We start from the raw sequence: 15417 nt of genomic DNA on the forward strand, positions 1-15417 counted from the left end.
AGGCGTGTTGGCTCGTGATGTCCTAAAGTTCAAACTACACATGGTGAACTGGCCTTTGTCCATCGTGCTACTCGCTGTTGGGTGACACCCCCCCTTATAACAAGACTGTTCTATTCTCCCACTGCTTATAATGAATATACCATTAAACTTTGTTTTATAAATTCTAATTTAAACTTGCTTGATCTTTTCTTGAAACTGCCTCCACTTTTATTTTATTGTACACTTTCTGCCCAACTAACTTCAGACTTCAATGCTATTATTGCTACAGTTTAATCACATTCGGCAGTGTTTGTGTTCTTTTTATTTTACACTGTTATACTTTGTCATAAATTGTAGCACAAATCAAATAATTGTAATGAAGCAAGTTATTGTGATTGATTTAAATGTGTCTGTCTAATTACGTTTTGGGGGCTTTACTCTTCTCTGACAGTTTGCGTAGTGAGACGGAGGGAATGAAGGAAATGAAGTTCATTAAGGGGCCGCTGGTCATAATTCTAACAAGGAAGGGTGAAAATGTTTGGAAGCTATCTGAAATATGAAAGCAATGATTTATAAAATCACTTCAATCCCACATTTAACTCTAACTAGTGAAGAAAACAAATATAAGATATTCAAACTGATGAGTTTGATGGCTAGTTTAATTTGATGCCAAGAATCTGTTTTCAAAAGAAGCAGAGGAGAGCCGTGGCTCTGGGGTTGATAGTAGAGTTGTAAATATTAACGCTACATTTAGGCTTTGAAATATTGACAATGACAAAGTCTTTATGATTTTTGCCTTTATACACCATAATACACCATAATATATTTGAAATAAAGAAATCAATATGTAATATAAAATAAAAAAACAGGACAGGTTTAGTCTGATTTGACTTCAGACAGAAAATGTTCTTTTTGCACAGTGTCTGTAAACTTCTGGTTTCAACTGTAAATTTGATACGTGGATAAAATGATTCCTCCTCCCTGGAAAAGCTCTGCCAGGCCTTTGCTGCAGACACCTCCTGTTGCTACTTGAACATTTCTACCTTTAGTTTAATCTCCAGTAATTGAAAAACATACTTGTGTTGAAGTCAAGCGACGAGCTTGCTCATTGAAGATCATTCCATTTCTTTGCTTTTAAAGGTCTTGATTTCCAGCAGTATGGTGGTACAGTGGTTAGTACTCCTGCCTCACAGCAAGAAGGTTCTTGGTTTGATTCCCGCCAAGAGACTTCATGTGGGGAGTTTGCATTTTATCCTTTTGCTTGTGAAGATCCAAAGAAATGTTCAGTTGTTCACTTGTAAGTCACTTGGGATGAAAACATCTGCTAAATTTAATGTTTAGGCGCCATTGTCCATCTGTACTCTTAAGCTCTCTGATCAGTTGTTTAGCATGTGAGCAGAGCGAATAATCCTATAAACCTAGAAATATATCATCAATAAACACCAGTGAGCAGCCATACACCCTTACCATGACACTGCCTCCACCATCCTGGACACCTGGTGTGGTATATCTTGTAGTATATATGGTATGGATCATAACTGTAACTGACCTTCTCCATAGTATCCTCGACTCCTGTTGATGTTGTGAAAGGATTTTCCTTTCCTCCGTTTTGGTATTGTTGAGCTCACCGGTGCTTTCCTTCATTTTAAGAATTTACCAGACTGGCTCTACATTTTCTATCTCTTACTTTATGTTGTTTTTACCAGACTAAAGACGACTTCCTTCACTTGTACTGAAATCTCCTTGGAAGTCACATTGGTAGCCGTCAAATAGCTTTGATCGGCTCCAGACCTTTTGTGCTCCTAAAGGAAATGGACCAAACCTTACCAATGAACTTCTTTTCAGTCAATTGTCCAAATACTTCAGCATCCCCGAAAGAGGCACTTTCCTTGAATTCCTTTTTTTGAGAAAGTCTTTTAACTATAGCTGATAACAGAGCCGTCTGGGAGATTTGCGAGGCCCTGTGCAAAATGGCCTGGGGGGGGGGCCCTCGCCCGAAATTTTTGGGTTTTTCGGGTCGCATCGGGTGTCTATATGCGCAATTTTAACTCTCCAATTAGCAAAATACTGGATACGTTCCCCTGCCTCATCATCATCTGGGCTTGCCTCGACGCGGGGCCCACCGCGGCTGCTTGAGACCCGGTCGGATCGGTGATTTTTGTAACAAATTTATCAAACGAGCCTTTCAGAGAGGCATTAAACTCTTCCATTTTCTTGAGTTTTTTTCTTTTTTCATCCCCTGCTGGAAATTTCCTGAATCTGTCTCGTTCTCTCGACATTGTGTGACAGTTTGTCACACACTCCACCCGTCTCGATGAGAGCACCCTGTGTCAATGCGCTTGGTCTGACGCAGTTCTATTGAACAACTCGACATCAATCAGCAAGCACATCATTGCACATATATTTATTGATATGCACAGACTAGTACACATTTAGGTCTGTAATGGAACGTGACTATTGATATTTATAAGGGAAAGAAGGAAAAAAAACAAAACAAAACGGCCTATAGCGCGAGGCCCCGTGCTGTCGCACAGTTCGCACACCCCTTGCGGCGGCCCTGGCTGATAATGTATACTTTGATCATATATTATTCTCATTTTGTTTTGACTTTTATTATTTCAATACCATTGTGGTAATGTAAAAGGGAAAATCATAAAAACTGTTATTGTCCAAATACTTCTGGACTTGACTGTGTAACATGCAGCAGGGGTACTGGACAGATTTCAAATACTGTATTTCACTGTACTTAATTTCTGGGGGGAAAGAATCATAAAATACAACAGCATTTTATTGTTTCTACTAAGTTGTTTGAAGAGCAATTAATTCACTGTAAATGACAAATTCCAAACCTTTAATATACATTTTTATTTGACATAAAAACTATTTATATGGAAAAAGATTCATCAGTTCCACAAGACTCCTTGTAACTGTGGCACAGTTCACAGCAGTGCACGGCAGTAGTATTTCCATTGCACAGTTGTAAGGGGAAAATGTGCAACCACCACATGGAGAGCTAGAGGTGTGGCTGTAACATTAGAGCTCAGTGGAGATTAAAAGGCGTGACTACGCACGTGGTCAGCAGGGTGGAGAAATGGCTTATTATGGAGTTGTCAACAAAACGTCAGCTCGTGACACTGGAGACGCTTCCTTCCGTAGAACTAAAACAGATAGAAATATTTACATATCGCTCCACTCCCCTTTTCTTCATCGATAACAACAAAGGCTTCACTTTCACTATGTTGCAGAAGACTGTAGAGGAGGCTCAGAACTCAGAGATTACACTAAGATATGTTTTGATAACAACACTGTAGAGGCTATAATGTGTAAATAACCTCTCTTTGAGTTTAATCCCATGTTGACATGTTTAGATATTATGTTCTAAGAAGTACTGACAATCCTGAGCCACTACATATTGGAGTCATTCAGAAAAACCACCTGACAGAGGCAGTCCTCTTGCAGCTCTGCTCTGCTTGCTGCAGTTCTGTGGTCTCTCGTTGGTTCTCTGTGGGCCGGTGTCATCCTCCTCCTCCATAACAGGCCATGGAGAGTCTGACGTCAGGGGCAACGCTCCTTTTATGCACCTGACCCGCGACGTCATGCCATGCTCCCAATATGAAAAGCGTGTGATTGTTTTCCGAATGAGACGGTGCACACAGATAGTAAACTGGGACTATATATCCACGATGGAGCTGCTTTCCTTCACTTAACTCACAGCAAGATACTGGGTTTTTGCTCTTCCTCACCCTGTATACTATGGAGGTAAGACTTTATTAATTTCTTCTTTATGCACATGTTCAGACAGCCTGAAATCCTCTTGTTCTTTACTTACTTGAACAAGTTAAGGGAGTTACAGTTAATCTCAGGAGTAATAGTTTTATTTCTGTTAACAATGGCTCTCAGTTTATTGTAAATGTCAGTTATATATCCTGAAAGCATGCTTCTAAATACAAAGTAGTTTAAGAGAACTGTAAATGAATATCTCCATATGGTTTGAAAATATTTACTACACAAGAAAGAACAGTGTACTCGCACTTTGTTGGATGATTTGACAGAATTAAGAGGATTTTATCCGCTTCCTGAAAGCTTTGATGCTGAGTAAAGTGTAAATAAAAACGCAAAATCAATTATCTGCAAACCATATACATCTCTTACTGAATGGAAAGCAGTACAAAGATGAGATATCAAATGTAAAAATTGAGAAATTATTATTTTTTATGAATGGTAACTTTGAGTTTGATGCCACATGGATGTTGAAGAAAATGGTGATACCAGAGTATAATTTACTGCTCTGTTGTATCACCTCTTCCTTTGGTTTTGTGTTGGCAAAAAATGTCCATATCCTTGCTTCATATATAGTTACATATATTATATATAGTTAATATATACATAGAGTTCTGAATATTTTCACTTGCGAGCAGGTCTTGGCTGCAGGCAAAACCGTTTTACATCTAAACTTTTTACAACAGAGTCATGTAGGCTGAGACACATGCACAATGTGCTTTCATGTCTTTGCCTGAGTAAACAAATTGCCTCTTGTCAAAAAAAAAAAGAAATCGATGTCCAGATATCATAATTCACTCTTTCATTTCCTATACCTACTTCAATTCTATCCCGGTAGACTCAGTTTACAAAAGAAATTTACATTTTTGCTTGATCAGACCAGAGAAGGGCTTTCTATCCTAACTGAGTTTGGGCAAAGCGAACACAGCAGTCTCTTGGATTATCTTTGTGTTTCTTTACTATAGTGGACCAAGATCAACTCTGGTTCCAGTACAAATCTTACTCCAATACTTGTTCGGACTGAATGTGGTACTTAAGTATTTCAATATTTAGAAAAGCTGACAGTTTAATTAACTTGGAAGGTTGACTTCACTATATTAACTTTAGCGTTGATTACATTTTTAGGCTGAAGAAACTATGAGTTTATCATTTCACTTTTAAAGGCTCAGATATAAAAATGGGACGCTTGAAGCTTTGTCACATGTTTATTTTCTGTTGAATCTTATTTTCCAGGTGGCTCCCTGTACCCTGGAAGTTGGCCACCACTCAGCATCACTGCTGAAACATCTGAGCCTTCAGCGACAACAGGCTCAGTTCTGTGACTGTGTGCTCAGACAGAGCGACAGCTCAGGTCACCTGTTCCCTGCACACAGGTGAGGCTCAGAAACAAGTTTCATCTGTTTGAGGAAAAAGACCCCAAACTGACCATGTCGGCAAAACCTTTAAAAATGTTAATGAATAAACCTCTTCATCAGGTATACTTTGCCGTTACCAGGTTAGATCCAGTAGGCCTTTAGAACTGCCTTCATTTTTTAGTAACATAGATTCACCGAGGTACTGGAAGCTTTCCTCTGAGGTTTTGGTCCATATTGACATGATGGCATCACACAGTTGCTGCACATCCATGATGCAAATCTCCTGTTCCACCATATTCCAAGGGCATTTTTGTTGGATTTAGACCTCATGACCGTGGGTCTTTTCTGACCACAGTGCCGTTATTGACTGCGTTTACATGCACTCAATAACCCTTTTAAAACCCGAATATTAGCAATAACCCGAATTTTGACTGCATGTAAACGTAGTCACTGTTGTATTCAAGAAACTAATTTGAAGAGATATGAATTTTGTGATCCTGCTTTAAGTACCAATCAGAAGATATGTGCATGTGGTTATATAGTGGGTAGGCTCAGGTAGAACGTAGTGTTTAAACAAGTCTCAGTTTTTACTAGCGGTTTTCTAAAGCAGTGGTCCTCAACCTTTTTTCAGTGATGTACCCCCTGTGAAATATTTTTTCAGCCAAGTACCCCCTAACCAGCGCAAAGCACTTTTGGTTGTAAAAAAAAGACCTAAAACAGAGCACTGTGCCATCAGTAACTGATTTATTAAAGATAAAAATATTGCTGCTATGCTTCAACCACGACTCCATCGTTGGTCCAAGTGATTGACAGGTGAAGCCAGGTGGCATTTGACAGGTTAGGTGGAACCATCCTGATGTGGGGGATACTCTGCGGTTTTAGGATAAGTTGAATAGCCTACTCCTGAAGATAAAATTCATTTTCATGAATTTAGACTATTTTCCTCAATTATTTATGAAATAATTATTTTTAAAGGATTTTTGCATGGATGCTACTTTTTAAATATATGTATATTTTAAAATCTCATGTACCCCCTGGAGTGTCTTCACGTACCCCCAGGGGTACGCGTACCCCCATTTGAGAACCACTGTTCTAAAGGGTGACCTGAGATGTTCAAAGGGATTTTGTTGATGTGAATTATTTGCTGTTGAAAGACCTGCGTGTTCGTTAATCTGGTGTACCATAAGAAAACCAGAGAACAGAATCAAATGTTAATACGAGTTTTATTATATTATGCACAATATTTTCCAGCTGAAGGTACATTTGTCTGAAACCACAGAGGTAGGAGAGAAATGCACACCTATGATTTTCCCTACAGTCCTTTTATCACCAAAAAAGGAGGAGTTCTTGTTTTTCTATGAGTGGGGGTCTCCAGCCCCATCTATCTGAGCCAGACACCAAGAAAGACACCCACACATGCCAGTTTTAAGTTATCACTTCATGTTGATTGTTTTACTAGGGAATGTCAGCAAAAAAGTCCAAACTGTCAGGAAAAAAAAACAAAAAAAAAACAGGACTGTTCTGGAAAGGATTTTTTACAGTTACCAAAAATGATTTAGAAGATCTCCAGGGTTATATTGCTTCATATAAGTGAAGACATAAGACATAAATCCATGGATTGCACCAGGCACCAGGTCCTGCTGGAATGTGCCCCCCCCTCGAAAAAAAACCCCACTCCCTATTGTATTAAAAAAAAAATCGCAAAGAGAAAGAAGCCTTGTCTCTCAGGTTCCAGGACACGCTACAGCACGGAAAAGGTCAAAAAAGGCCAAATGGTTGAAGCCTAAAGCCTACGATCCTCATGTACGGTAGTTAGATTGTAGCATCTATAGGAAAACCTTTAAGCAATTTCATAAAATCCTAACACTGTCCTTAGCCAAGATGAGCGGCATCCGCCATGGTTTTCTGCTGCGTTAGGCTGATGACTACATTGTGTCTGTATTATGTCAGATATGTCACATTATGTCTTGATTATAGTCCTTGTTACAACCATGGATCTATTATATAACAACCCAAGTGTGTGTTTGCTCCCAGGTGTCTGCTGGCTGCCTCTAGTCCGGTTTTGGCATCTATCCTGCCCTCTACTGGTGCTCTGGTGGAACTGCGGGATCCATGTCTGACTGACTCTGTACTCGCACTGCTTCTGGACTTCATTTACTCTGGAACTTTGGCATGGATTCACAACCAGCAGGAGTACGACAGACTGCTCACTGCTGCCTGCCACCTACAGATGGAAGAACTGCAAGAGGCTCTGAAGGCAGCATGGCCACAGACGGAAGTGGACACTGCAGTTGATTCAAGCACCTCCAGTAGCACCGAAATTCAAGCATCTAAAGACAGCAATGACCCTTATGGGATACCTTTGAATCCCTTCAGTAATCTTCTTTCCTCCCACATTACTGATGCTTTTGGAAGACATGAAGATACAAGTATGCAGCATTCTTTCAGTGCGGGAACATTTCATGCAGCCCAGATTCATTCACCCAACATAGATTCTAGTGTTAAAGATGAAAAAACAAGTATAAGTAGAAATGATCCACACAGCTGTAGTGTAACCGAGCGGGATTTACGGGATGTAAAAACCTACTGTATACTGAAAGGCACTGATGGCCTGAATGTTATGGACTACAGACAAGGAACATATCTGACCCAAGAGGGTTCAATGATAAATACACCTGGCACTGCTGAGATGCTGGACATATCTGGAGGGAACAAACACGTAGATGAGGATCATTTTTCTCCAGCTGGCTGTGTACAAGCAGAGGTCTTCCAGAGGAAGACAGAGGAAGGGTTACCGAGGATGTGTGATGATGGCACCAGCTCCTCCTTACTCTCTTCCTCATTACCACAACCATGTAGTGGGGCAGTGCCTGTCATCTGTCACAGCAGCAGAGCCACTGGCCTTCCTCTGGCCGAAGAGCCTGAAGTGCCTGCTTTGTTTGGCTCCGGCAGAACATCTGTCTCACGCTCGGCCAGCACAGACAACGACAGGACTGTTGGAGATATTAGCACTAAACACAAGGATCAACACAGCGCACAGGATCAGCTGCCGAGACATAATAAAAAGCGCACTCATTCTGAGTTTGAGCAAGATTGCAACAGCAGCCCCACAGATCAGTATATGATTACCAATACCAAACAGAAGTACAAGGACAATATAGTCCAGAATGATCAGCACGCTCATTGTGATTTATCACAGCGTAACACAAAACATCTTGGGGAGGATTTATTTCCACAATACGAGGACTGGGATAAAGGATCAAAACACAAAAATGAGGATGGTGCTGATGATTTACCCTCCAAACATCAACGTTTGGACTGTTTTGAATGCCTCAATGTCTCCTTGGCAACTGCAACAAAAGAGCCATCACAAAACCGGAGAGCTGGAGTTCCACTTCTTAAAATGGACTCAGACACGGGAAGCGATTCTCACTGTGAAGATTTGTGTCTTGACATGGAAGCGAAAGAGGAACACAATTACTTCAGCAGACGTTTGACTGAAATGGATAAACTGGGCAGCCGCTGCAATCTCTATGGACCTGAGAGTAGTTGGTTTTCAACAACGTACAGAGGTGAGAAAAGCAGGAAGGAAGCTGTGTACGAATATGATCCTAACAGCAGATTTAAGGCTACGAAGTACAAAGTGGACACTATGGAATTGTGTCGGCCAGTTTGCACCGCATCAGAATCAGGTTCGGTTAAGGTCACTGGCAGTTTCTCTGCCTTTGAATGTTGCAAAAGTCTAGAGCCTGAAAAGATCGAAGAACAGTGCTTAACCCTGACAACATCTGTTGACAACAAGATGTATGACACTGCAACTAGTCCTGTTGGGCAGTCACACCAAGGACATCTTCATTATCCCTGCATCCAAGGGGACAGGCACTTGTCCCACCGAGGCTCTGATCACAAACCCCCTCACTCTGGCCACACTCATCATTCGCATGAGTCAAGTGATGGGGATGAGGCTGGTACCTCTGCCATTTCAGGTCCAAAGCCCTCACAAGGGCCCTTTGCTACAGAGAGCACCCACCAGGTTCTCCTGCTGGACACACACACCCAACCTGCCGAGGTGCCTGCGCACTGCAAGCACGGATCAGCCGTAGAGGAGAACGAGACTGGGAACAGGATCACAGCAGAGATGTCGACCAGGGATCATGACAGAGAACAAAACAGTAAAGGATCAGCGCTGAGGACAGAAATGAAAAAAATCAGAAAACGGACTTGTGTTGGGTCTGAGAGTTCTGATGAGACTAATGCTCGGACAAGTGCTGAAGAAAGACAGCCTGTAGGTAAAGACCACAACACACCAGAAGCTCAGGTTAGATTAAAAGCTGGGGGCACGGAGGTTTCCAGCCCTAACGAAGATGAGAACAAGACCATCACCTGGCCGGAGTGTTCATCTGTAACTGCAGCTGCACCGGACGCCGTACAGGCGCCATCCACCATATCTGTTTGTATATCCTCCACCCTCTCGGTCTGCATGCCAACAGATATGTCAGCTGACGTATCATGTCACCAACCTTTCCAGTGCTCTCTCTGTGATCGTTCCTTCAGCCAGCGGGGCTCCCTGAACAGACATGTGCGCAGCCACCTCGGCGTACGGCCCTTCCCATGCCCTTGTTGCCCTATGACCTTTTCCCGCCAGTACCGCGTCACAGAGCACATGCGTGTTCACCAGCGCTGTGCTTTTGGTAATGACTTTCAAAAGCACACTGACTCCTCCATGAAAGGCAACAAATAAGGACCACTGAACTGAAACTTGTTTGTAATAGAAATACTACATTAGCAACGGAATGTGGCGACCCGTTTGCCGAGACGACCCATTGCAGGAATAAACTCAGATAATTGATATACAAGCCTCCCTCGGATCTTTTGAGGGTTTTATAATCTTTCAGCTTTTTTTGTTTGATGGTTTTTCAGTTTGCAACCTTATTTCTTTGGGTCAACTTTCAATTTTAAGTGAAACAGTTCAGGGTTGACAGAGTTTGCAGTTTCTTCTGGAGCACAATAAAATTATCCTTTGAAGTTGTTCAGATGAATGCTTTAGAGGTTTTTAAATTGATGTGTTTACTGTTATAAAAAAGGCAGCTATTTTCAGTGTTTGGGAATACACCTCTCCACCAAACACCTGACAGATGCAGTTAGCCACAAGCTAAAGAACTCATAGAACACAAAGACCAGCTACACAGCCTCATGTTTCTATCTGTGAGTTTATCGAGACCAAAAACAGCAAGCAAAGAGAATATTGTACAATCAACACGCAGCCAGAGTCATGGCTCCAAAACATATAGCACCGTTTGCCTGTTTCTGTTGGATGTGTACGTTTTAAAAACCTACAATATACTGTAAGCTTATGTGGTGATGACCGCTTACTGCAGAAGTGGTATTGATGATAATAAAACAGTGATGTTGAATATTGAATAGTGTGGATGATGTTGATTCCATCAGTATTATAGTACCTATTTTTAATCGTCACTGCATTACTTACTACTCTGAACTCTCTGAACAACAGATACAGCCGCTGTAAAGGAAGTTTGCACCTTGCTTGATATGGTTTTATTTGAAAAATGACCAGAAGGTCGAAAAAGTGTCGGCTTGAGGCTCTGTGAATGTTCGGGATCGTACACGCCAAAAGGATCATGTCACAGTTGTCATAGTTAGCGTTATATTTTCATGTTTTATAGCTTCCTCTCTGACTGAATTAAAAAAAAAAAAAAAGCATCACAGACACCCAAAAAGTCTAGACATTTATATAATTCAATTCAGCACAAAGCAGACCATGTAAATGGATTAATAGCATCTGATATGAGGGAGCTACACACAAATGAGCCGGCAGTGTCTACTATGCACGTTAAAGCAGCACAAGGGAGTTTTTATTATGCTAAAATATCAGCTTCAGTTTCATAGGAAGGGATATCTAACTACTTGTAGGACACATTCTCCAGCTGTCATGGTCTCCCCACCATACAAGAATCAGCAAAAGTAACTTTGGACGCCTGTTTGGGTCTACTTTTGCAACAAAGAAACCAGCTCACAGAGATACAGGAAACATCATTGCAGAGGTGTCTAAGGGACGTAATGGGGGAAGAGAACATACGAGAAAATACGAGAGTGACCGAGCAGAAGACCAAACAACAGAAAAGCTTAGGGTCATAAATCTACTTCACTTCCACGCCAATATGGGGGTCCCTGAGTTAAAAAAAGAAAGCTAAAGTTCCTCTGTGCTGCTTTGAGTCTTTGATTCTCTGAGTTGTTAACACCAGTCTGGATTACCATATTTCTGAATACACCATTTAAACTGCTGGAAATAGAGATGGATCCAATGATTCAGAGGAGAAGCAAATGATACCCATACAGTATATAATTAGGATTCCCACCGGATCAGGTCTGACCCTGGCTTTCAAACATTTCATTGGTGCAAACCTGCTGTGAAGACTCGAGGATAAGAGTCCAACTGTTCTGGGAGAGTTCAAAGCTGTATTTCTGCTGATTTTGGAGGCAAATGCTTAAAGAGGTAACATTTTGTGCTCACATGTTGGAGGAAAGCAAGATTTCAGGGTATCACCACAAGACTTGGTCTCTGAATTTTACACAATAACCACGACATGTGAGAGAGAAGTAGTTAAAAATTCAGAATTCAAGTATGTTTGGATCCCTTCAAAGAGAGAGATGACTGCTTCTTGCTTCCTCTTGCGGTGGTTTGTTATTCAGCTGGTGTCGATAGTTTAGTCATCACTACATGGGCCTAAAGAGAGAGCAAAGAATGAGTAACTGCTTCTGAGGTTGCAACTTTAAGTTAAATTCATATTGGTTAGTTAGCTTTTCCATGCACATCCATGATGAGCCTTTTTACCTGGCTCTTGGTGGAGCGCAGGGCGGCTCCGGCCAGCGCTGACATGACAATCAAAATGATCGCACCAGTCAAACTGTAGAACACGATGACTGCGTCCACAGAAACGCTCATAGCCTGAACAAACATATCAAGAATAAATTAATATTACATTTTACATAACATTTCTTCAGGCAAAAGCTTTTTAAAGACAAATACCAGTAGTCAGTTAAGCATAGTCTTTATTTTTTAAATGAATCTCAACTCAACAACATAGTACTTTTTATCACAGTCAGTCAAGGTAAACAGGACAAAAATGTCAAAATATCAACCAAAGATCCACAGACGATGTTCTGTGTGTCTAGATTGTTTAATACTGTATTCATTACTTTATGAAATAAATGGAAAAACTTGAAATTGAGGTAGTTATGGACCAGCCCCGTCTCAAAAGACAGGAATTTGGATGACAACTGAAACAGTGATCACCTCAGAATATGATCTCCATACGATGCTAGTGTCTGTGATGTTTTCATCATCCAGATAAATGGCCCCGTAGTCAGCCAGGTATGGCAGAACTTGCAGAAGTGTCCAACATACGGCCAGTAAGGACACGATGCTTAGAGCTAATGATATGGTTACCTGCACAATTACGGCAGGGAGAGATGAAGGAGAAACACAGATCATTTTATACAGCTGAGCTTATAAAGACATATAAATAACATTTGTAAATCTTTGGAAATTACTTTAACAGAACTTTTAACTGGGGGGATTTTACTTTTTTAGTAGTCAGATATGTTGCTGCCAGTTACTTTTTAAAGTTGATTATTTTCATGTGTTAAGATGTGCACAAGGGATCCTTGATGGACTTTATCTATAGAGCTCTTTTTTTTGGTTTTCCAAATGGTGAGTTTTGGAAAAATATCAGAGTTGAACTTACTGTTTTCTTGGTTGGATTGTGCTCTGTCAGAATAAACAGAATCCCGCTTATGATGAACTATGAGAGGACAAAGAGAAAAACTGTTTTAGTGTTAATCCATCAAAATGCATATAAAGTGGCCATGATATTCTTTTTTTTGTATTTTTCTGACTTATTTAGTTTTGTTTTGATTAATTATTATCTTAGACATGACTGGACGCTCTAAAGAACTAAATATATGGTGTATCGGAATCAGAATTTACATTTGTTGTATTTGTTGTATTTTTATGTTTATATTTTTTGTAGTATTTTTATGCTCAAAATACTTTTAAAAATACTACTGTTTTAGTTTTTTTTTCCAATCACTGAGGCCATCCATTTTCTATACATGTTTAATCCTGTACAGGATCATAGGAGTCTCATTACAGGTAGGATAGGTTGCCAATCTATAATAAGGTAACATATATAGACAACCAACCATACAGGCTCACACACTATTTAGAGTTTTAGAGACATAAATCAATGTGCATGTTTTTTGGACTGTAGAAGGAAGCTGGAGAAAACCCACACAAACAGAGTCCTGCTGGGCCTGGGTGTTGAACCAGGTACCCGTTCTGTGTAAGGCACTAACCACTGCCACTGTGCTGTCTATGTCATTTAAAGTGGAATTTCAGTGTATAGCGGCATGTGTGTTCACAATAGGAAGTTGTTTAAATAGTTTGTAACTGTACAGGAAGAATCCAGTATGTTTTCCATCCCAGTGGATTTAAAGCAGTTCTTTTGTGGAAACAGTGACCATATACCCTCAGTCTTACTCTTTTATGCACCAAACCCCCCCCCCCCAATTTTTTTGAATGCAATTCACACAAAAAAGGAATCAATTAATTTCAGAGATTGTCACTCTTGTTATTGATAGTATTATGAGCTTTTTCTATGTTGTTGCCATAAAATCTGGAATTTGGATGAATTTCTAGCAAGGGTTGTCTCATTTGACCATAACAGAATGCATGCCATCTTTGAAGGTGAAAAATATGATTTTATGCAAGTCAGCACCTCCCAAAAACAAATCGTTTGTGGAGCCTCTTTCTGCAACAAAGTACATCTATTCACAAGGATTTTTCTCCCATTCCTAGAGAGAAAGGACTATTCTTGCTAATAGCTGGATGGGGTATGGTATGAAATTCAGCCAAATACAATACATTTCAAGGGGGTTGAATACTATTTTTTCAAGATACAATATTAGTCTTCAGTCTACTCCTTTGTGAATTTTGACTATTGTGAATTGGCCATCCATAAAACTGTTCATCTTGACAAACTACCAACCAGTGCTCCCGTCAGGAAGTCATGTGGGATGGCTGCCCATACGGTGCCAGGGACGTGGAGTGTTGTGAAGGCAACCGAAATTATGAAGAAGGAAGAGCCCATGGTCAGCACAATGATCTAGGAGAAATTTACACACACACATACACACACACACACACACAAATAAATATTTAAGCTTCTATTTTTAAGTATTTAATTTTGTGCATTTGTGTGAGTGCGCGTGTGTGTTTCTCACGCCCATAATCTTGGGTTGCCCCTTCAAGAAGCGGTGCAGGGGTTTGCTTCCTCCTATTGTGGTATCTACAACACGTACATCATTCCCATCTCGTTCAGTCACTGTGTATATTTCAGCAGACATCTAATGGACAAACACACACCAGATATTAGATAACAGACTGACAATGCAAACATGGGCATTTATCTGCAACCATGCAGATAACCATGCATGAACATGTATGTATATATATATATATATATATATATATATATATATATATATATATATATATATATATATATATATATTTTTTTTTTTTTTATAAATATATATATATATATATATATATATATATATATATATATATATATATATATATATATATATATATACATACATACATATACATATTAAGCATTAAATATATATATATTTATATAAATATATATATATATATACATATACATATTAAGCATTAAATATACAGTATATATATATATATATATACATATATATATATATATATATATATATATATATATATATATATATATATATATATATATATATATATATATATATATATATATATATATATATATATATATATATATATATATAATTTGATTGTATTGACTTCATCTAAGCAGCCTTCCGTCAGGTCTGATTATTTTATATTTACTTTACATATATTTTTGTATTTAACCTTAATTTAAATGGAAAGAAACGTCTAAAATAGAGCACCGTGGTGTGTTTCTAGTTTACACAATGAACGTAAACTACATTTCCCATGAAGCTTTGGGGCTGTATCCGCGCCTCGTCATTTGCTGATTTTGATGTAGTGGAACAACTTAACTAAACTATGCGTGGGGGTTAACCAGTACACCACACCCGCTTTTTCAGCTTTCTGACTGTTATTTTAATTCTAACATTTTCAACAAACCACCGGTGTTGATCTCAGACAGATATCACTCAGTATCAGAGCTTCGCTCAGTCTCCGTAAGGACCGAAAACAATC

At 39.6% G+C, this 15417-nt stretch overlaps 1 protein-coding gene across 1 annotated transcript; it reads left to right on the forward strand.

Annotated features, from left to right (window-relative positions):
* The first annotated feature begins 3549 nt into the window (after positions 1–3549).
* On the forward strand, positions 3550–10225 carry LOC133421359 (uncharacterized). The gene is made up of 3 exons (XM_061710883.1): positions 3550–3738; positions 4993–5132; positions 7149–10225. The coding sequence occupies exons 1-3, from the start codon at positions 3733–3735 to the stop codon at positions 9853–9855; spliced, it is 2853 nt and encodes a 950-aa protein (XP_061566867.1). The 5' UTR covers positions 3550–3732; the 3' UTR covers positions 9856–10225.
* Positions 10226–15417: the final 5192 nt, after the last annotated feature.

Source organism: Cololabis saira, chromosome 2 (assembly GCF_033807715.1).
Source record: "Cololabis saira isolate AMF1-May2022 chromosome 2, fColSai1.1, whole genome shotgun sequence".
NCBI classification, from domain to species: domain Eukaryota; kingdom Metazoa; phylum Chordata; class Actinopteri; order Beloniformes; family Belonidae; genus Cololabis; species Cololabis saira.